At 56.7% G+C, this 20000-nt stretch overlaps 3 protein-coding genes across 5 annotated transcripts; all 3 read left to right on the top strand.

Moving 5' to 3' along the window:
• The first annotated feature begins 479 nt into the window (after positions 1–479).
• On the top strand, positions 480–12436 carry ACAP1 (ArfGAP with coiled-coil, ankyrin repeat and PH domains 1). 2 transcript variants are annotated; one of them, XM_007166451.3, is made up of 22 exons: positions 480–1313; positions 1866–1923; positions 4889–5008; positions 5169–5222; positions 5307–5365; positions 5607–5790; positions 5938–5982; positions 6088–6183; positions 6297–6371; positions 6464–6573; positions 7807–7858; positions 7955–8055; positions 8387–8510; positions 8610–8821; positions 9486–9555; positions 9677–9771; positions 9888–10060; positions 10631–10803; positions 11217–11326; positions 11410–11520; positions 11879–11928; positions 12253–12436. In XM_007166451.3, the coding sequence occupies exons 1-22, from the start codon at positions 1261–1263 to the stop codon at positions 12351–12353; spliced, it is 2226 nt and encodes a 741-aa protein (XP_007166513.1). In that variant the 5' UTR covers positions 480–1260; the 3' UTR covers positions 12354–12436. The 2 variants fall into 2 exon arrangements, with proteins under 2 accessions (XP_007166513.1, XP_057392082.1); XM_057536099.1 differs by lacking the exons at positions 8387–8510; positions 8610–8821.
• Positions 12437–13110: 674 nt separating this feature from the next.
• KCTD11 (potassium channel tetramerization domain containing 11) lies at positions 13111–15910 on the top strand. Its single transcript, XM_007166450.3, has one exon. It carries the CDS (start codon positions 13933–13935, stop codon positions 14629–14631), a length of 699 nt encoding a protein of 232 aa, XP_007166512.1. The 5' UTR covers positions 13111–13932; the 3' UTR covers positions 14632–15910.
• A 66-nt stretch (positions 15911–15976) lies between these two features.
• On the top strand, positions 15977–17649 carry TMEM95 (transmembrane protein 95). 2 transcript variants are annotated; one of them, XM_028168486.2, is made up of 7 exons: positions 15977–16397; positions 16600–16656; positions 16856–16936; positions 17036–17056; positions 17200–17280; positions 17403–17482; positions 17623–17649. In XM_028168486.2, exons 1-7 carry the CDS (start codon positions 16229–16231, stop codon positions 17647–17649), a joined length of 516 nt encoding a protein of 171 aa, XP_028024287.1. In that variant the 5' UTR covers positions 15977–16228. The 2 variants fall into 2 exon arrangements, with proteins under 2 accessions (XP_028024287.1, XP_057392091.1); XM_057536108.1 differs by having other exon boundaries at positions 17395–17632.
• Positions 17650–20000: the final 2351 nt, after the last annotated feature.

Below are 20000 nucleotides of genomic sequence, written 5' to 3'. Positions count from 1 at the left end.
TTGTGTGCAGTGTGGATTGTATGGAGGGGACCCAGGGAGGCTCAGAGGGACTGGGACCTCCTGCCAGCTTAGCACCACCACTGCCCCTATGCCTCCTTCCTGATTCCTCTCTGCCACCTACCCTGCTCCAGGTACTGCCCCGTCCTCCAAAGACAGTGGGTCCCGAGCAATGTCTGGCTGGTGTCAGTGGCTGGTATCCAAGGGGCTGAACTGGCAAAGCACCGAAGGCTCAGAGAGGGAACCTGGAAGCCACCCAAACTCCTCAAACAAAAACCAGCACAGATGTGAGCCTGAGCAGGGGCAAGGGGCTGGCCAGGGAGGGAGAGTGGGTGGGTTCTAGGGAGTCAGGGGGTCACATGGGCCAGATCTTTTGCCTGCTGCAAGAAAGCCACTCACCCAGTCCCTCCTCTCTCCAGATGAAACCCTGCAGCTCCAGTGGACTCAGGAGGAGGAAGCCAGACGATGGAAACTGTAGCCAGCTGGGGATGGGGTGGGGGCCAACCTGTCCCCGCCCTCACCACCCTTGGTAGGGGTAGACAATAAAGAGAAGAAGAGCAGGAATCTGGGTATTGGGGGTCCAGGCTGGGCCTGAGCTGTCATTGAGGAGTGGGGGGCAGAAAGGGAAGTTCACACACAGGAAACCACAGGCAAGAAGAGCAGAGAAGAAAGCTTGGAGTGGTCTGGGGGACTGGACTCAACAGGCCCCCAGGAGTCCAAGAAGACCCCACTGCAGCCGTCTGACAATGATTGGTGTGATTCAGTCAGCCACACACCAGTATCATCTTTAATTCTTACAACACCCTGGACGTAGGAATTATCGTGCCCATCTTTCAGATGAGGAAACTGAGGAATCAGCTTGCCCAGGGTCACGCAATCAGGATTTGAACCTGTATGTCTCAGGCCCCCACAACTCAACCACTGCAGGAGACTGAAGCAGAGACCAGGGTCCCGGTAGGAAGGTGACTGCAGATAGGCTCTGAGGGCGGGGCTGTGGCGTCTCTGATATCAGGCCCTTTCTCCACCGCCCAGGCCCCGCCTCTACCCCTCCCAGCGTTGCCTGGAAGTGTGGGGTGAGAGCTCCTCTTAGGACACCCCTTCCACTTAGGGAAAGAATCGCACCCCCCCAGGCTCTACCCAGGAGAGGATCCTCTCCTCCTTCCTCACCAGCACCCCCCCTCCCCCCGGGGCAGGGAGTACCGCCACCTGCATCCCCACCCTCCAGGCCCCAGGGCCCACTGGCCCCGGAGCGGTCAAGCTGAGATGACGGTCAAGCTGGATTTTGAGGAGTGCCTTAAGGACTCACCCCGCTTCCGGTAAGTGTGCACAGGTCTCTGGGGGCGGGGGAGGGGGGCGGGCAGAGGCGGGGAGGTCCAACACCCCCTAATACACATGCACAACCTTCCCCAAGTCGGAGGATGTCTTTCCAGGGAGTAAGTCTCAAAGGGACAAGATCCAGCTTATGGGCCAAAGCAGTACCTCTGCTATCGAATCTCGTGCTCTGATGCTTGCCACCCACTGCATGTGTGAAGGGGGTCCCTCCAGCCTCTCTCACTCCCAGAGCTGGCATCCCCTCCTCCCTCTCTCTGGACCCCTGCCCCTCCCCCAGCACCTGCGCTGGGCGGTTAGCAACTTCCTGCCCTCGCCACATCCACCCTCTTTCTACCCTTCCTGCTCTGGCCTGGGCCGTAGTAGCTCCCACACTGTGCAGAGTGAGCGAGCCAGAGAGGGTGGGTGGGCAGTTCTTAACCCATCAGCCTTTTCCGTCTGTACCCTTCGCCCCCTAACCCCGACCCCCGACCCTGCTGAGGTGGACAGACCAGATGGACCCAAGCTCTGTTCCTGTGACCCCATCCCTCCTTTCCCAGAGCCTCTATCGAGCTGGTGGAAGCCGAAGTGTCAGAATTGGAGACCCGGCTGGAAAAGGTGATCCTGACGTGGAGAGGGGTGACCGGGGTGGGATTAAGATGAGAGAGGTGAGGCCAGGGAGAAAACTAGAGACCAAGAATGAGTTCCGGGGATTACTGAATGCTAACCAGGTGGGGTAGATGTTTGGGGCTACAGAGGAGCCAAAAAGTGGTTCTGTACCCTCAAGGAGCTCAGAATCTTGGAAAACAAGACTCACCTGTGGGCTTACTTGGTCGGTTCTTGAGACCTGCATTAAGCGAGCCGTGGGCGCCTCAGGGAGAAGCAGGCTGTTTCTGCCCTCAGGGGGCTCACAGACTAACCATGGAAAACAAACCAGTAAAACACTTGAACACACACAGTAAGGCCTTCCTAGATATTCTTTATAAAAACGGCACACTCCCACTCCCCTTATTTGGCTTTTTTTTTTTTCTTTACAGCCTTTCTCTCGATCTGACACGTTATACGTTTACTCGCGGTATTAGTTTTCTATTATTGTATAACAAATTATTACAAACTCGGTGACTTAAAACAACGCACAGGTGTTATCGCAGTTTTTGTGGGTCAGGAGTCGAGCACAGCTTGACTGCGCTCCGCTCAGGGTCTCACAGGCCGCAGCCGAGGTGTTGACAGAGGCTGTAGCCTCGTCCACAGCTCAGGGTTTTCTTCTGAGCTCACGTGATTGTTGGCAGAATTCAGGTCCTTGCTGTTGCCGGATGGAGGCCCTCATCTCCTAGAGGCCTCCCACAGTTCCCTGCCACCGGGCCCTGTCCGTAGGCGGTTTACGTCATACAGCCTGCTTCTACAGTGCCAGCAGCAGAGTCTCCCTTGCATGTGTTGGCAAGATGGCGTCAGTTTACGTCAGAATGTGACTACAGGAGCGAATCCATCACCTTTGTCATTTGGGGGTGCAATCCCATCGCCTTTGCCATATCGTATTCTACTGATTAGAAGCAAATCACAGGTCTCACTCCCCCACACTCAAGGGGTCAGGATTATGCAAGGGTGGAATCATCAGGGGTCACCTTAGCCTGTGTCTGTCAGGCTTGCCAATTTTTTTTCTTGTCTACTCTTCCCCACTGGAAGCTAAGTGTCATGAGGAACTTTTACATTTTGTTTTTGCTCAATCCCCAGTGCCTATACCATGGCCTGAAAGTTAGTAGGTGACCAAATAATATATACATTTTTTAATTGACGTGTAGTTGATTTACAGTGTTGTGTTAGTTTCTGCTGTACTGCAAAGTGATTTAGTTTACATATGAATATATACATATATTTTTAAGTTAAACTTTGTATTTTTAGTTAATTGCAGAGTCACAAGAAGTTGCAAAAATAGTACAGAGAGATCCCACGTACCTATCTCCCAGCTTCCCCCAATGACAGCATCTTCCGTAACTGTAGTATACTACCCATACCAGGAAATTGCTGTTGGCATGATACAATAAACTGTCTAAAGACTTTACTTGGATTTTACCTGTTTTGCATATACTCTTAAAAAAAATCTTTGTGTATAATTCAATGGCACTTTATCACACTTATAGATTCTCATAACCATCACACTCAAGATACAAAACTCCTATCACCACAAAGGAACTCTTTTGTGCCATTCTTTGTAATGATAACCCCCTCCCCAGCCCCTTCCTTATCCATGACAACCACTCATCTGTTTTCTATCTCCAGGCTTTTGTCATTTCTAGATTGTTATCTAGGTAGAATCGTATAGTATGTGACCGTTCAAGATTGGCCTCTTTTTTCCTCTCATAATAATGTCTCTGAAGTTTATTCAAGTTGTGGCCTATCAGTAGTTATCAGCAGTTCATTAATAGTTCACAGATGAATAGCTCATTCCTTTTGCATTGCTGCCCCATGCTATTGTATGGATGTACCAGTTTGTCACTAGTGCAATCTTATGAAAGTTCCTTATTCAGATATTTGGGAAGGAAGGTGGGGTGGTTAAGGAAAGGATTGGACACTCAGTCCGCCACCTCCACACAGTGGAGTTGTGATCATCTGGGTCGTTGTCCCTTGTCACAGACACCGGATGGTGACATCTGATAAGGTTTGATCATGGTCAGTTGCCTGACCATTACTGACCTGCCAGCCAACTTCAAGTCAAGCTATATTTCCCTGAAGCCTTCACTAGCCCTAAAAAGTGTTTTTCAGTTCAACAAAAGTTCCACAAGCACCAATGTAGCCCACATTCTCTGAGCCCCTGCTTCCCAGGATTTCCTCATAGAACCTCTATGGTGGTCTCCTGTTCCCTGGGCTGAGCTGACAGGCTCCACAGACACTTGCCCCATCCCAGATATGGTGACTCAGGCTAGAGCCAATGGTGTCACCTCAGGAGCAAAGCAATTCCTGCAGGTAACAAGGGCCAGGGGTCAGAAGACCTCGCTTTGGCTTCTGGGTCGGCCACCTGGCTCTCCCAGAGATCCTCCTCCGGCCAGTCACTTGTCCCTTTGTTTATCAAGCCTCCTTGTTTGTAATTAGGGCCAGACAGAATGGGCCCTAGGAGCACCATCTTTGCCCTGACCCTCGGGCCTAGCTGACTGATTAATATTTATGAGGGAATGTTCACTAAGCACAGAATGGACAACTCTAGACAGTAAATACTGTAGAATTTAATACCAACCAGGTGGAACATTCATGCTAGGAGTCAGAGCGTGAGGATGGCATTTCTGGGGAACTCTGGATCCAAGCAGACAGAGCAGGGCAGGAGAGACGTCTTGGAGGTGAAGCTGACACTGGCTTTGGTGACAGGCTGGGAGGAATTTTGTTCCAGGCACAGAGTAGTGGGAGCAAAGAAACAGATGAGAAAGCACCACGTGTGTGTTAGAAACTGGACTGGGCCACAGAGGAGTGTAGGTGAGGAGGGGAGGGAGGGGCACAGCCCTGGGAAAGGGGAGAGGAAGTAGGACAGGAACGGGGGTGGCACTGGGTATTGGTGGCGTGTGGCACGACTCCCTGTTGCTCTGTTGCTTCCTAGCTCCTCAAGCTGGGTAATGGCCTCCTGGAAAGTGGGCGCCACTACCTTGCCGCCAGCCGGGCCTTCATCGTTGGCATTTGTGACCTGGCCCACCTGGGTCCACCAGAGCCCATGATGGCGGTATGTGGAGGGTCCAAACCAGGCTGGGGTGGGAGAGATCCTGTGGAAGGGGAGGGTTGGTCTGGGGTCGGCGGGTCCCAGGCCAGAGCAGGCTGGGTCTAGGGATGGGAGGGCCCTACCGCCCACGCCTGGTACTCTCTCTCTGCCTCTTCTTGCCTAGGAGTGTCTGGACAATTTCACTCAGAGCCTGAGCCACAAGCTGGACAGCCACGCAGTAAGTGGGGATAGGTAGGGCTGGTGAAGGGAGCAAGGGCGTCTGCGGTCCTGACCCCCACCTGCCAATTTCTGCTTCCCTCAGGAGCTTCTAGATGCCACCCAGCACACACTGCAGCAGCAAATCCAAACTCTGGTCAAGGAGTGAGTTAGGAGGGAAACCAGTCCTCCAGCCCTCTTCCCACTGCCGCAGGGGCCTCCCTGAATGAAGGAGTTGTGAGATTGGGGGCTTCTGGTGACCTGATTGTTATCTCCCATCCCAAGGATCCCCTTGGAGTTCTGACCGTCCATAGGCTAGCTGCAAGGCTGTGAGCGAATCTCAGGGACTTCTCTGCTGGGGGCAGGCGGGTGTATCGGTGATTTTCTGTCATCCCCACACCCCCAGAGGTCTCCGGGGCTTCCGAGAGGCTCGCCGGGATTTCTGGCGGGGGGCTGAGAGCCTGGAGGCTGCTCTTACCCACAACGCAGAGGTCCCCAGGCGCCGGGCGCAGGAGGCAGAAGAGGCCGGAGCTGCTCTGAAGATTGCTCGAGCCGGGTACCGGGCACGGGCCCTGGATTATGCCCTGCAGGTGCCTGCCCCAACCTGTCTTCTTGGGGTGCCAGGACCCCAGTCACCTCGAGGCTGGAGAGTCACTGGTGTGCAGTGGGTGGGTGGGGGGTGGGTGGGTCGTGCGTCTGTGTTTTCAAGGCTGACCTGAGGTCTTTTGGGCTCTCAGATCAATGTGATTGAGGACAAGAGGAAGTTTGACATCATGGAGTTTGTGAGTTGCAGTGGGGGCGAGGGCAGGGAGGGGAGGAGCCTGCTGATGGGAGCAGGAGGGAGAGGAAAAGAGAGGGGTCTGCCCCCTGCCCACCTTGTCCCCCAGGTGCTGCGTCTGGTGGAGGCCCAGGCTACCCATTTCCAGCAGGGCCACGAGGAGCTGCGCCGGCTGGCCCAGTATCGCAAGGAGCTGGGTGGCCAGGTATAGACCCAGGGCGCAGGCAGGTGGAAGAGGGAGGGTAGGGGCTCTGAGATGACTCTCCTGGCCTGGTTTTGGGAGGCTGGGGCCATCTGAGATGCCCCTCCTGTGCTCAGTTACACCGGCTGGTCTTGAATTCGGCTCGAGAGAAGAGGGACATGGAGCAGAGACACGTGCTGCTGAAACAGAAGGTAAGGGCTGGGGCTGCCGGCAGGAAGCAGATGGGCCTGGGGCCTTGGTCTCTGCCCACTTCAGTTGCCCTTTGACCCTTTTGTGCCCCCAGGAGCTGGGTGGGGAAGAGCCAGAGCCAAGCCTAAGGGAGGGGCCTGGTGGCCTGGTCATGGAAGGGCATCTCTTCAAACGGGCCAGCAATGCATTTAAAACCTGGAGCAGGTGAGGAGCGGACACCCCAGTCGGCCAAACCCATCAGGTTAACGTTTTTTGAGTGTGCTAACTACAGCCAGGAAAAACAGACAAACCCCCTGCCTTCAGAGAGTTTACATTCCATCAGCAAAGACAGACAAGAACGTAATAATTAAGTAAATTATCTCTTAGAAGGTAAGAGTACCATAGGTGAAAAGTAATAAAGCAAGCAATGTGGAGAGCTGGGGAGGAGTTGCAATTTTAAATAGGGTGGGCAGGGAGTTCCCTGGTGGCCTAGTGGTTAGGATTCCCGGCTTTCACTGCCGTGGCCCGGGTTCAGTCCCTGGTCAGGGAACTGAGAGTCCCGCAAGCTCTGTGGCCAAAAAATAATAATAATGATAAAAATAAATAAATAGGGTGGTCAGCAAAGGCCTCATGAAAAGATGACTTCTGAGTGAAGACTGGAAGGATATCTGGGAGAGAATGTTCTAGGCAGAAGGAGGAGCCGGCACCAAGGCCCTGAAGAACCTAGAAGGTTTGAGGAACAGAGAGGAGGCCCAGGGTGTGGACAGAGGGAGGGAGGAGGAAGTGGTAGGAGATGCAGGTGGAGCTAATGAGGACGTGAATCATGACAGGGCCTTGTTGGCTCTACTCTGAGGGAAGTGGGGAGCCATCGCAGGGTGCGGAGCAGGGTGGTGATCTGCTCTGACTCGACCCCTTCCCCTTCCAGGGCCACTGCTGGCCCATATGGGATCTTTGCGCAAATTAGAAGACAAGAGCCGCTTCTCCAAGATACTTTTTTTTTTTTTTAATTTTAAATTTAAATTAAAAATTTTGGGGGCCACACTTCATGGCTTGCGGGATCTTAGTTCCCTGACTGGGGATCGAACCCGGGTCCTCGGCAGTGAAAGTGCAGAGTCCTAACCACTGGACTGCCAGGAAATTCCCTCCAAGATACTTCTACCTGCCAAAACATTGTAGCAATAAACTTATTAGACAATGCATTTCACTGCCATCTGCTGGAAAGTTGTCTTCATAAATGTTATCAAATCTGGGGTACTCGAGATGTGAATAGCACCCCTTAGATGTCCCTGGCTGCGCCTCTGTCACCCTCCTCTGGAACATCTCATGGGATGGGCAGCCCGGTCTCTCTCCTCTCAGCAAGATCCTTATGGGACTAAGAGCACAGCCTCTCTCCTGTCTGTGTCCCAAGCCGCATTCCAATGCCGCCCATGTCATTAACCCTACTTCTGCCTCTTCCAGACGCTGGTTTACTATTCAGAGCAACCAGCTGGTTTATCAGAAGAAGCACAAGGTGAGTAGGCCCGGGTCCTGGATGCCTGGGCCCAGGAGGACTGAGCCCTGCTGTGGCTGCCTGGACCCCTGCCCCCCCATCTCCTTTCCCTGCCAGGACCCTGTGACTGTGGTGGTGGATGACCTTCGTCTCTGCACAGTGAAGCTCTGTCCTGACTCAGAAAGGCGGTTCTGCTTTGAGGTGGTGTCCCCCAGCAAGTGAGTGCAGTGCTCAGGGGTGACACCCGTATATCTCAATTTTACCAACTGGAAAGGCAGGGCCAATCACAAAGGCATCCCTGGAGCAGGATCTTGGAGGCCCCTGATGCAGCCCCAGGCATTAGCCCTTTGGTGGCTCAACTGGGGGGCAGGCTAGGGGAGGGTCTAGGCTGAAGGGGGATATCTGGAAGGATATTACCAACTGGTGCAGAGGTATTTCAATATGAGTGGTGCCAGCTGAATACTAGCTGAATGTCACCCTGCCTGTCCTGCCACTCGGCTCCCCAGGCCTCAGACCCCTCCCTGCCCTCCGGCTGCCCCCCCTGCCCAGGTCCTGCCTCCTGCAGGCTGACTCAGAGCGCCTCCTGCAGCTGTGGGTCAGTGCTGTGCAGAGCAGTATCGCTACGGCCTTCAACCAGGCTCGCCTTGATGACAGCCCCCGGGGTCCAGGCCAGGTACCTTAACATGGGGCTGCAGGGCCAGGCTGCCCAGGGAGATGGGACATGGCTTCCCCTAGACCTCAGAGCCACTCTTTCTTCCCCTGTCTCCCCCAGGGCTCAGGACACCTGGCCATGGGCTCCGCTGCCACCCTGGGCTCTGGCGGGATGACCAGGGGAAGGGATTCTGGTGGAGTCGGGCACGTAGCAGCCCAGGTGCAGAGCGTGGACGGCAACGCCCAGTGCTGTGACTGCCGGGAGCCGGCCCCTGAGTGGGCCAGCATCAACCTTGGCGTCACCCTCTGCATTCAGTGCTCCGGCATCCACAGGTCACTCCCCAAGGTCCCAAGCGCGGGCCCCTGCTCTTTCTGGCGGCAGTGGAGTTGGGTGGAGGCAAGCTGGAGCCCAGCACAGGGGCTCCTCCCTCCCTTCCCGCCCTGCCTGGGCTTCCTCTCAGATTCTGTCTGTCGCTGGGCACAGGCCTGGGCCGATCCTGTGGGGCACAAGGTGGACCCAGGTGGGCCCAGCCCCTCAGTGTCCTGGTCTGGCCCGGGAAGGGGGACACCCAGGGGAGTTGAGTGGCTTGACTGGAGGAGGTGCGGGGTCAGGGCTGCTGAGAGCGGGGGAGCTGACGAAAAGCAGAGAGAGATGTCGTGAGGCCTTAGCAAGTCTATGCGCCCCTCGCCCCGCATCATTCCGGTGGAAGTGGGGAGGTGGAATGGCGTGGAAAGAGTTGTCCCGGCCAGGGTGCCTGGAGAGAGGGGAGGTGGCTGGAGAGGATGAGAAGAAGAAAGAAGAGGGAACGGTGAACAGGCGGGCTCCTGCCAGATGCAGGTCAAGGCTGCATGGCCCTGACTGCCCTGCTGCCTCCTGGCCCAGCGCCTCTGCACGGGACCCCCGTGCCGGACCTTGCCCCCAAGTCTCTCCAGGAGCAGCAGCAGCTTCCCCGGCTGCTTCCCCCACAGAGGGTCCGACTTCCCCTCTGCCCTCCAGGAGCCTGGGAGTTCATTTCTCCAAAGTCCGGTCCCTGACCCTTGACTCATGGGAGCCGGAACTTGTGAAGGTGACTTGGGATGCTGTGAGAGTGTGGGGTGGGGTGAGGGCAGGGCTGCAGAGCCCTGAGGGGTCAGACACTCACCCGCACCCTCCCCGTCTGTCTCTGCCTCTGCCTGGGCCGCCTGAAGCTCATGTGTGAGCTGGGGAATGTCGTCATGAACCAGATCTATGAGGCCCGTGTGGAGGCCATGGCCGTGAAGAAGCCAGGGCCCAGCTGCTCCCGGTGAGGCTGGGGTGGAGGGACTGGGGCTGCCCTCCTTATGGGCAGGGAGGGAGGAGAGCCTGGGATGGGAGGAGGGAAGACTGTCCCCTTCTTCTCCCACAACCCTCCCCCACCAGGCAAGAGAAGGAGGCCTGGATTCACGCCAAATACGTGGAGAAGAAGTTCCTGACCAAGCTTCCCGAGATTCGCGGGGGAAAAGGTGGCCGGGGCCCCCCGAGGGGGCAGCCTCCTGTGCCCCCAAAGCCGGGCACCATCAGGCCCCAGCCCGGGAGCTTCAGACCCAAGCCAGGTATAGGGTTGGCTGGGCATTTGTTGAGCGCCTGCCGTGTGCTCAGCACGGTGCCAAGCCTGGTGGGGAGGCACAGAGTCTGGGGCCCACGTCTTCCCCTCGAGCCTGTTATGGGGGGCCACAGCCCACTGGTTTTTCGAGGCAAGAGTTTCGGGGATTACGGTGAAGGATGGGAAGGACCGTGGGGCTGGGAGGAGGCAAGCAGGGCTATGTGAGGGTGTCACCAGCATGAGAAGAGTCAGGAGAATGAGCTAGGGTCTCCAGAGGCCTGTGGAGGAGGGTGTGAGTTTGGCTGGAACCGAGGGAGCCAAGAGAGCTGAGGCTGACCGTCAGCTCACCCCCGACATCCCAGCCAGTCAGGGTGGTCGGAGAGGAAGAGGTGAACACTGCCATCTATCCCATATGCCCTAGGGGACCTACCCACATCCACTCACACCCACCATCACCTCCCACCACAGTCCCCAGTCTTGAAGGCCTCCCCACAGTTGAGAAGTGACCTATCCCATTACAGCATCAGGGGACTGTGCTGAGGGTTTTCTTCCCAGATTCACAGCTGGTTCCCCCTAACAGAGCCACCCTCTGAGGACCTGGGCAGCCTGCACCCTGGGGCCCTGCTGTTTCGAGCTGCTGGGCATCCTCCATCCCTTCCCACCATGGCTGATGCCCTCGCCCATGGAGCCGATGTCAACTGGGTCCACGGGGGTCAGGAGAATGCCACACCACTGATCCAGGCCACAGCTGCTGTGAGAGTCTTGCCGACCTCCCCACCCCACCCCACCCTTAGGCTCCTCCTCTCCTCCCCTACTCCGGACTTCGGTCCCAGCTCTTAGCCTCTCCCACCTCATAGGGAGCGATAACCAATCGAGCCTGGTTGCTAAGAGTGTGAGGTTTGGAGGCAGACAAACCTGGGTTTGAACCCAGACCCTCACCACTTACAATTATGAACCTTCCTGTACCTCAGTTTCCTCATCTGTAAAATAGGGATAACATACCTCATTAGCTTGTACTATGGATTTAATGTATGAATACATGTAAAGAGCCGGAGCAGAGCCTGCCATCCCATACCCACCCTCTGAACTGACCCCACTCTAAAATATCTTTAAATTTGCCTCAAAAGATGCCACCCTCTATCCCCATTCTCTACTTCTCCACGCAGAATTCTCTTCTGGCCTGTGAGTTCCTCCTCCAGAACGGGGCAAACGTGAACCAAGTGGACAGCCACGGCCGAGGCCCGCTCCACCACGCAACCATTCTTGGCCACACGGGGTAGGGGCGGCAGGGATAATGACCTTGAGGCGGAAGGCTCCAGACAGGGTGAGGGGCCGGCTGAACTTGGCTATCCTGTCCAGGCTGGCCTGCCTATTCCTGAAACGGGGGGCCGATCTGGGAGCCCGAGACTCTGAAGGCAGAGACCCCCTGACCATCGCCGTGGAAACAGCCAACGCTGACATCGTCACTCTGTGAGGATGCCTGAAGAGGCGGGGCTAGCGCTTGCACTATCCACTTGGGCGGGGCTAACGCCGAGACCCCAGCGTGCTAGGCGGGGCCTGGGGAGGGGCGGGGCCAGCTCCAGGACTAGACCTTGAAAGGATGCTTCAAGTGTTGACTGAGGCTTGGAGTAGGAAGGGGTGAGGGCGGGGTCCGAGGAAGGTGAGTTTATTCTGAGAGAGGCATCATTCATTAACATTGTTGTCAGGCATCTTTAAAGCACTAGACCCTGGGGAAACAGGTGAATGAAACAGCCCAGCTTAAAGGATGGGAGTTGGGGCGGGGGGAGTGAGGAGAATGTCATTCATTCCTTAATTCCCTCCCCTTCAGGCTGCGATTGGCAAAGATGAGGGAGGTCGATGCGGCCCAGGGCCAGGCTGGTAAAGTACCCCCCACCCCCCTCTCTGCCCACACAACATTGTAACTCTGGGCTTCTGGCCGTTGGTGACCCGTCCCCAACCCCCTGTGCCCAGCTTCATTGATTAATTACATCATTTATTCAACAAACATGTATTGGGCGCATCCTACGCGCCGGGTCCTTGAAACAGAGCAAAGAATAGGCGAGGGCGCCACCCTGACGGTGCAGATGTCCCTTCCACCCACGCTGGAAGCGCGTGCTCTTACCAGGCCGGGCTGTCCCTATTGTACTCTCCCGTGCTAGGGCCCAGCCACCCGGCCTCCCAGCCCTTCCTCCCTCCCCTCAGGAGACGAGACGTATCTCGATATCTTCCGCGACTTCTCCCTCATGGCGTCCGACGACCCGGAGAAGCTGAGCCGGCGTAGCCATGACCTACACACGCTTTGATCCCAGGCCTTCGAGGGCCCGCACCCCCTATCCCTGCCCTTCCCACCGCCCGCCCCTTTCTATTAAAGCCTTTGTGCTTTGTTCTTCAAAGTTCATTTATTGAGCACCCCCGTCGGGCAGGTGAGGTGTAGGACACTGAGGCTTCTGGGGTGCAGGAGCAATTGGGGGTTTGCGAACTGGAGTCACTCGAGGGGCGACTCCCGGGGAGTGAACTGGGAGCTTCGGCCTCGGCCCGAGTGCGGCTCTGAGGCGGGGCTCGCGGGCTCAGGAGACGTGGCCAGACCCGTCAGGCCCGGCAGAGGCCACTTGCGTGGGCTGGGTCCAGCCTTCTCTGGGGGGGATGGGGGGGTGCTGGCATCGGGCCGGGATGGAGAGGCTGGCTCGGGCCACCCCAGCCCGGAGGCATCCCTGGAATGCGGCAGCTCAGCACCCGCCCCCTCGGGAATTCCCTGCGGGAGCAACTGAAAAGGAACTGGTCCCCAGCCCCCGAAGGCTGGGCCTCAGTTTTTATAGCGGCCGGATAGGAGACGTCGGCCCCCGCCGAGTTGCAGACGTGAGGTCGGGCACACGTAGGGGCCAGTGGGGCCGTCGCGGCCACATCCTTAACGACGCGCCTGAGTCACCCTCCAGACCCCACCCGCGCTAGCATCCGCCAGTCCAGCCCGTCAGCCCCGTCTCTCCAGTTCGCTACTCGTCTTCCACCACCACCCGAGCCGCGCGCTCCGGGCGGGGGCGGGGGCGGGGGGCGGGCCGCCCAGGGGGCGGGGCTGCCTCTTAAAGGGCCCCCGGCCACTGCCCTTAGGCCACCTCCTTGGGGCGGAGAGTACTTAAGCGGCTGCGGCGAAAGCCGGAGAAGGCGGCGGCGCCCGGTCCCGAGACTCCCGGCTGCTTCCATAGGAGTCCTAGGACACTCCCAGCTCGGACTGAGCGTGTATCTTCGCTCCCCAGCCGATACAGAGGCACCTCCGCCATCGGCTCCGGTCAGCCTCGCCTCTTTCTCCTGGGACCAGCGCCGGAGCCAGGCCAGGCCTCTGACTGGCCCCCGGAGCCCTGCGTGGACTCGCCCACGGTGACAGCGGTCTGCCCGAGAAGCTGGTCCCTTCAGAGTCGGCCTTGTGCTCGCCACCGTCACCTGCTGGTTGGATTGCGGAAACCCACTGTCTGAAGACCACAGAAAGGAATCGCCGACCACCCAGAATCGGATGCGTCTGGACCTAAATCTCCCGTCCCTCTCTGACTTCCCTCTGCTCGTTTCATCCGTTCTCTCAACCTTTCCGGCGTTTCTGTGCCCGGAAACCCTCCCCCACCACCCAGGTAGCTGGGGTGAGCCCCCAATCTTGCTGCCTTGTACTCCAACCTGTGCCTCCGACCCAGAGACAGCCTGAACCTTACGACCCAGTTCTGCACACATCCAGGAAGTTCTGCCTTTTCTTCTCTTTCGGTGTCTTCGATACTCCTCAAAATTTCTCCTCCTCCTGTGCCCTCCTCGCCCCCCTCCTTTGGGGGCCCCGTGACCCTGAATGTCGGGGGTACGCTATATTCCACTACTTTGGAGACCCTGACTCGATTCCCAGACTCCATGCTGGGGGCCATGTTTAGGGCCGGTACCCCCATGACCCCCAACCTCAATCCCCAGGGAGGCGGCCACTACTTTATCGACCGAGATGGCAAGGCCTTCCGGCACATCCTCAATTTCCTACGGCTGGGCCGCCTGGACCTGCCCCGTGGATACGGGGAGACAGCGCTTCTCAGGGCAGAGGCTGACTTTTACCAGATCCGGCCCCTCCTGGATGCCCTGCGGGAACTGGAGGCCTCTCGGGGGACCCCGGCACCCACAGCCGCCCTGCTCCACGCAGACGTAGATAGCAGCCCCCGCCTGGTGCACTTCTCTGCTCGTCGGGGCCCACACCACTATGAGCTGAGCTCTGTCCAGGTGGACACCTTCCGGGCCAACCTCTTCTGCACTGACCCTGAGTGTCTGGGTGCCATGCGTGCCCGATTTGGTGTGGCCAATGAGGACAGGGCGGAGAGAGGCCCACACTTTCATCTGGAATGGGCCCCCTGCCCTGCAGAGCTCCCCGAAGTGGAGTACAGGAGACTGGGGCTGCAGCCGCTGTGGACTGGGGAGCCAGGAGAGCGACGGGAGGTGGTGGGCACTCCGGGCTTCCTGGAGGAGGTGCTGCGGGTGGCCCTGGAGCATGGCTTCCGTCTCGACTCCGTCTTCCCTGACCCCGAAGACCTGCTCAACTCCCGATCTCTGCGCTTTGTCCGGCACTAGGAACTGAGAACTAGGAATGCTGCCCTCAGTTTGACTGTGTGGGCGAGGGGGGGCGGGTAGAAAGAATGGGTCAGTAAAGAGGGTGAAGTCTTTCCTGAGCCTCTTCCTAGCTCTGCTCCTGGAGCTGTGAGAGTCAGGGGCCCCGTTGCACCTGACTGGAGCCCAGATGTGGGCAGGAATCCCCAAACCGGAGAGAGCCCAAGGGCTCAGGAGACCAGAGGGTCTGGACTGGTGCTAATCCTGGGAGGGGTGGGGAAGCTTCCCTGGCTGGTCCTCGCCTGAGCCTGGGGACCTTCGGTGTTTGCTTGCTTGGAGCTTAGTATCCAGGGTCTGGAAAAGTGGGGATGCTTCTCTGCCCAGGCTAGGCTTAGCAGAACCGTGGAGGGACAGTGAGGTCTGGGGGAAATGAGAGACTTTGGATTGCTCTAATGTGGTCTTCTGGACGGTGACTTCTCCTGGAGCTGGTGGCCTGGCCTGGCCTGACCAATGAGAGGTCAGAACACTCTGAAACACGGGAAGGGAGATTCTTTGCTGTGTTCCAAGCCACCACTGAGGGAGACAGAAGGGCTACACCCCACCCTAGCTTGGAACAAGGGAGCTAGGAGAATCCCCATTAACTATGGGGCTGGAGCATCCCTCTGGAGATCCAAGTGTTTTAAAGGATCCCGTATTGATGGTGGGGCTGGCCATGGGGAGGAGCGGGGCATCTCCTTGGGTCCTGGCCTTCCTTCCTTCATGTGTACGTGCCTGTTAGCCAGTGAGTCTGACTGATGCATGGGTCCCTGGCATCCTGGCTCCCATCCATGTCACTGGAGGTGGTGTCTGTGTGCTGGCCTTTCTGTGGTCTCTGCGTGTCCAGGCCTGTTTGGGGTTGCCCAGAAACTGTTTTGGCACCAGGTATGTCTGCGGTGTGGGTGTGAGTAGACTGAGAATTAGTTTAATCCCAAGGTGTGTGTGTGTACATGTGCTTCACATCACCACGTAGGCAGGAGGGGCCTGCTGGGCTTTGAGTCACTAGGATCTTCTGGTGAGAAGTAAGAGAAGTCACTGGGCTTAGCTGGGCCTTGGAGGCCTGTATAGAACTCTCAGTTACTAAGGCAACAATGAGCCTGTTGCTAGGAGATAGCTGGGGAAGGCCCAAGGCTGCCCAGGGCAGAGAGGAGATGAACAGAAGAGTTTGAGAGAGTGGGGGAGGATATAGAAAGGGATGGGATACTCACAAACAACTTTTTCACTGGGGGAGTCACTTATTATTTATCACTGGTCATGATTTACAAGAAGAAAAATAAAGTTGCTTTTGGAACCACAAACTCGTAAAGGCTGCTGAGGGCTAGGTTGGGAGTACAGCAGAAGCCCTGCTTTCTCTGTCCATCTCCCACTAGAGGTTTCTTCTTCTGGTCCCAGTTCCTTGGGCCCCAGGTTTACCCCAATCAGGGATGGAGCAGTGGCACTGTTCTGGAATGCTCTAGAGACTCCAACTGTTCTGGAACACTCTAGAACCTCCAGGCAAAGGACTGGAACCGGGATCACAGAGCATTCCAAGGCCTTCCCAGCCTAGGTGGGGCCAGCCCCCGCTCCAGCACCCACAGCAGGCCTCATGTGGATGCTGGCACTAGGTGGGATCTTCCTGGCAGCCGCCCAGGCCTGTGTCTTCTGCCGCTTCCCAGACCATGACTTGTCGGGCCGCCTGGCTCAGCTTTGCAGCCAGATGGAGGCCCAGTGGAAGGACTGTGAGGTCTCCTGGAACTTCTCGGCCTTTGCCTTAGGTAAGATCAGACATCCAGGGATGGGCTCAGCAACAGTCACCCCCGTGCCCTAAGGGGGCTGCATGTGGCCTCCCAGCTGTGCCTCTCAGCCATCTTCTCAGTCCACTGCCCTCTCTGGACACACTGGCCTCTCCTTCTGGGAGAGCTTCTTCAGACCCTGGGAAAGTCAGGAATCTCGCCCGGTCCTTACCCATCTCCACAGATGATGCATCCTTGAAAAAAGTCACAGAGAAGACTCACAGAGTCCTGAGGGTCATAGGTGAGGTCGAGGGGGAGATACAACCTAGGGGCTTGGATGGCACCAAGGAGGGGGTTGGGAGGAGGGGGCTGGGGAGGCAGGGAAGGGTGGAGGGCAGGTGGAGACAGGAGGGCGTGATGGGGAGGTGCTGGCTGAAGGTGTGGAGGTGAACCGGCCCTGCTGAGACCCCGGGCACTATAGCTGCTCTCTGCCTCCCCAGAGATCAAAGGGTCTCTCTCCTCACTCCTTTCATATTGGAGATGGCTTCAAAAGACCAAGCTCCCAGAATACAACAGGGAAGGTACTGATGCGGGGAGGGATCAAGGTGTGCCTAGGTCCTCAGGCAAAGGAGTGTGTGGCTGAGCTCATCCACCCCCATCCTCCTTGTCTTTCATTTCAGCTCTCTGCGCTCCCGCCTGCCGTGAGTAGGAAAGGGAAGGGGTAGCAAGGGCCAGGGGCCTCGGGGGACCTGAGGAGAGCCTGCAGTTTGGGGAGGAAGTGTGGGACTCTCGCAGGGTTCAGCGAAGCTTCCCGCCCCAGAGCTGGTCCTGCTGTCTCCTGCAGGGGGCAGCACCATCCTGTACAACTGCTCCACCTGCCAGGGCTTCGAGGTGTACTGCTGGCCCCGAAAGCGCTGCTTCCCAGGTCCTTACTCCCCACCCCTGCCTCACCCCACCCAGATCTCTGAGCTGTTAGGCTACCCCAGCATCGATGGGTACGGTTCCCGGGATCATTCACTGCCTCCTGGGTTCCCTGCAGGAAGTCACGATCTTTGGGAAGCCAGGATTCTGCTGCTCTTTGTCTCCGGAGCTGTCCTGCTCCTGGGTATTCTGAGCCTCGCGGTGGAGTGAGTTGGGGGATAAGGGCCAGAAACAGCCTCACCACCTCCGACCCATCAGTACCTTCCCCCACCCCCTATCCTTCCTCTTTCCCTCCTAGCCCCCTTCCCTTCCCTTCCCTGGGCTCCCATCCTCTGTCTTCCCTCAGGTACAGCCACCTCCAAGCAAAAAGTAACTTGTGAAGACGAGGACCGATCTTAGCCTCCAGTTCTAAGGAGCATGTGCCCACAACTTCCACTTCTCTCGTGGGGCGGGGCGGGGTGGGGCAGCCAGACCCTTAGTTCCAGCCCCAACGGTTCAGTCTTCCAGACCCTGATACCCAGACATCCCCACAATCCCAGCGTCAGATGGCTTCCAGGGACCCAGGCATCCAGCTGTGGGTCCTCCCCTCCAGTCCTCAACCAATCAGACAGGGGCAGTCACCGTGCCAGGAAAATATCTACAGAAGGAAAGAATCCCCTCCATACACACTTCCACTCCCACACCCCCTTCTGCCTGTTCCCGGAAAGCTCCTCTTGGCCCTCCTGTGACTGATTGGGAATCCGGGAATGAGTGTTCTGGAAAAGTCCCTCCCCCTAGAGTGAGACCACATCAGTCAGCCTGCTGGCATGCTACCCTTCCATTTAACACTGGAAGGCTCCCACAGAGGCCCTCCTGCCAGGCCCAACTAAACCTGCTGTCAAATGGCCTCTGCCCCTGCCTGGCCTCTGTCTGCAACTGGGGAGGGCAGAGGGAGTGCGGGAGTCTCTTCTTGTAGCACAGTGGTTCTCAACGGGGAGGGGGCGGGAGGGGAGGATTTTGCACGCGATGAGATGTTTGGCAATATCTGGAGACATTTTTGATTGTTTTGATTGGGGGTGTTGAGGATGTGCTACTGGCATCTAGTAGGTAGAGACCAGGGATGCCGCTAAATATCAAAAAATGCACGGGAAAGTCCTCCACAACAAAGAGTGATCCTGTCTGAACCGTCAGCAGTGTGTGGTTGAGAAACCCTGGTATTTGGTCCTTTGGCTATCAGGAGTTTGGGTTTGGGGGATGGGAGATGGGACATGAAAAGAGAGGTCTGTCACCAACCATAAGTCTCAGCCCAAGGGCCTAGGCCGGCCTTCACCTAGCCCCGTGGTTTACAAACTGGGTCCCTAGAGGCTCCCAGTTCTCATCCAGCTGGACATTGGAGTCATCTGGGCAACTTTAAAAACTACCTGTTGCTGGGCCTCATCTCCAGAGATCCTGAGTTTAGTGGTCTCATATGGGGCTTCAGTTAATCTAACTTACAGCCAGGGTTAGAACCACTGTTTGGGGGATCCATAAATGTCCTGGGAATGGAGAGAGGAATGCTTACCCCTCCCAGGAGAACACCTTCTATTTTGTTTTACACATTCTAGTCCAGTCCTTTCATTTTAGACCAAAAAATGAGACCCCGAGATCACACAGCCAGGTCGTACAACTTGCCCGAGATCATACAATGATTCATACATTCATTCATTTGACAAATACTAAGTGATTGCCGGCCAGGTGCCAAGCAGCGTTGCTGCCCACACTGGGGTGAGAAACCCTCTCCTGACCTGCCCAGGCACCACAACTCTCCTCTGGTTTGCGGTAGCTGCCTCACACCCTCTTAGGCTGTGCCCTCTTTCCAGGCTCAACATTTTGGAGCTGTCCTTGTTTTCACACCCAACGTGCAGTGGGTCAACCGTTCTGTCCATTCCTGAAGGATCTCTATACTATCTGTCTCCTCCTCCTGCTCTATGGCCCCCAGCCCACTCTAGAACCCTCTCGTTGTGGACCCCAGTCTCCCAGATGTGCATCTGACTCTGCCCACACCCCTCAGATCCACTGCACCCTCGGTGGCCACACTGGTCTTCTTAAAACTCCACATCGCTCAAACATCCTGTCCAGTATCAAATGATGCTTAAAAACTTGGGCTCTGGAGTTGGGCTGCCCGATTTCAAATCCTGGCTCTGGTTCTTACTGGACCTTGGGAAAGTCATTTAATTTCTCTGTTCCTGTTTCCTCATATTTTAAATGCAGATCATATATTTCCTTGATTCCATGGCTTTTTTTTTTCTGTTTACATTTAAACATCTCTGAAGAACCCATCTTAAATTGAAGACATGTCATGGCATAATGGTATATATTACAATTGATGATATCTTAAATTCAACTCAGCGGTACTGACCTTACAGAATTACTGCGAGGTCCAAATCAGTTCATATAAAATGCTTGGGACTGTGCCCAACGTGTAATGGGCCCTCATTAAGTATCAGCCATTATAATCTCTTACTTAAAACGTTCCCTAGCTCTTCCTTGCCTACAGAGTATAGAGTTGGCCCTTGACCCTGACATTCAAGGCTCTCCATCAGCAGCTCCCACCATCTTATATAGTCATCAGGCCAGAACTGTCCAGACACAGAACTGGAATCTCCCTTGAACGCCCCACAGGCATCTCAGACTCCACACGTGTCCACCTCCCTCAGACACGCCTTCCTCCTGGCCACACCCCCTCCTGGGATCTCTCAGGCTTAA

This window comes from Balaenoptera acutorostrata, chromosome 20 (genome assembly GCF_949987535.1).
Source record: "Balaenoptera acutorostrata chromosome 20, mBalAcu1.1, whole genome shotgun sequence".
In the NCBI taxonomy this organism is placed as follows: domain Eukaryota; kingdom Metazoa; phylum Chordata; class Mammalia; order Artiodactyla; family Balaenopteridae; genus Balaenoptera; species Balaenoptera acutorostrata.
Note: the sequence above shows the minus strand (reverse complement) of the source record. Positions and strands in the feature narration are given on the sequence as shown.

Excerpts from the sequence above, each read along its gene's own strand:
- ACAP1 (XM_007166451.3), top strand. The coding sequence starts at position 1,261 with ATGACGGTCAAGCTGGATTTTGAGGAGTGCCTTAAGGACTCACCCCGC. Across the intron at positions 10,804-11,216 it reads TGATCCAGGCCACAGCTGCT|AATTCTCTTCTGGCCTGTGA; the intron begins GTGAGAGTCTTG and ends TTCTCCACGCAG. Across the intron at positions 11,327-11,409 it reads ACCATTCTTGGCCACACGGG|GCTGGCCTGCCTATTCCTGA; the intron begins GTAGGGGCGGCA and ends TATCCTGTCCAG.
- KCTD11 (XM_007166450.3), top strand. The coding sequence starts at position 13,933 with ATGCTGGGGGCCATGTTTAGGGCCGGTACCCCCATGACCCCCAACCTC.
- TMEM95 (XM_028168486.2), top strand. The coding sequence starts at position 16,229 with ATGTGGATGCTGGCACTAGGTGGGATCTTCCTGGCAGCCGCCCAGGCC. Across the intron at positions 16,937-17,035 it reads CCCAGAATACAACAGGGAAG|CTCTCTGCGCTCCCGCCTGC; the intron begins GTACTGATGCGG and ends CTTTCATTTCAG. Across the intron at positions 17,057-17,199 it reads TCTCTGCGCTCCCGCCTGCC|GGGGCAGCACCATCCTGTAC; the intron begins GTGAGTAGGAAA and ends TGTCTCCTGCAG.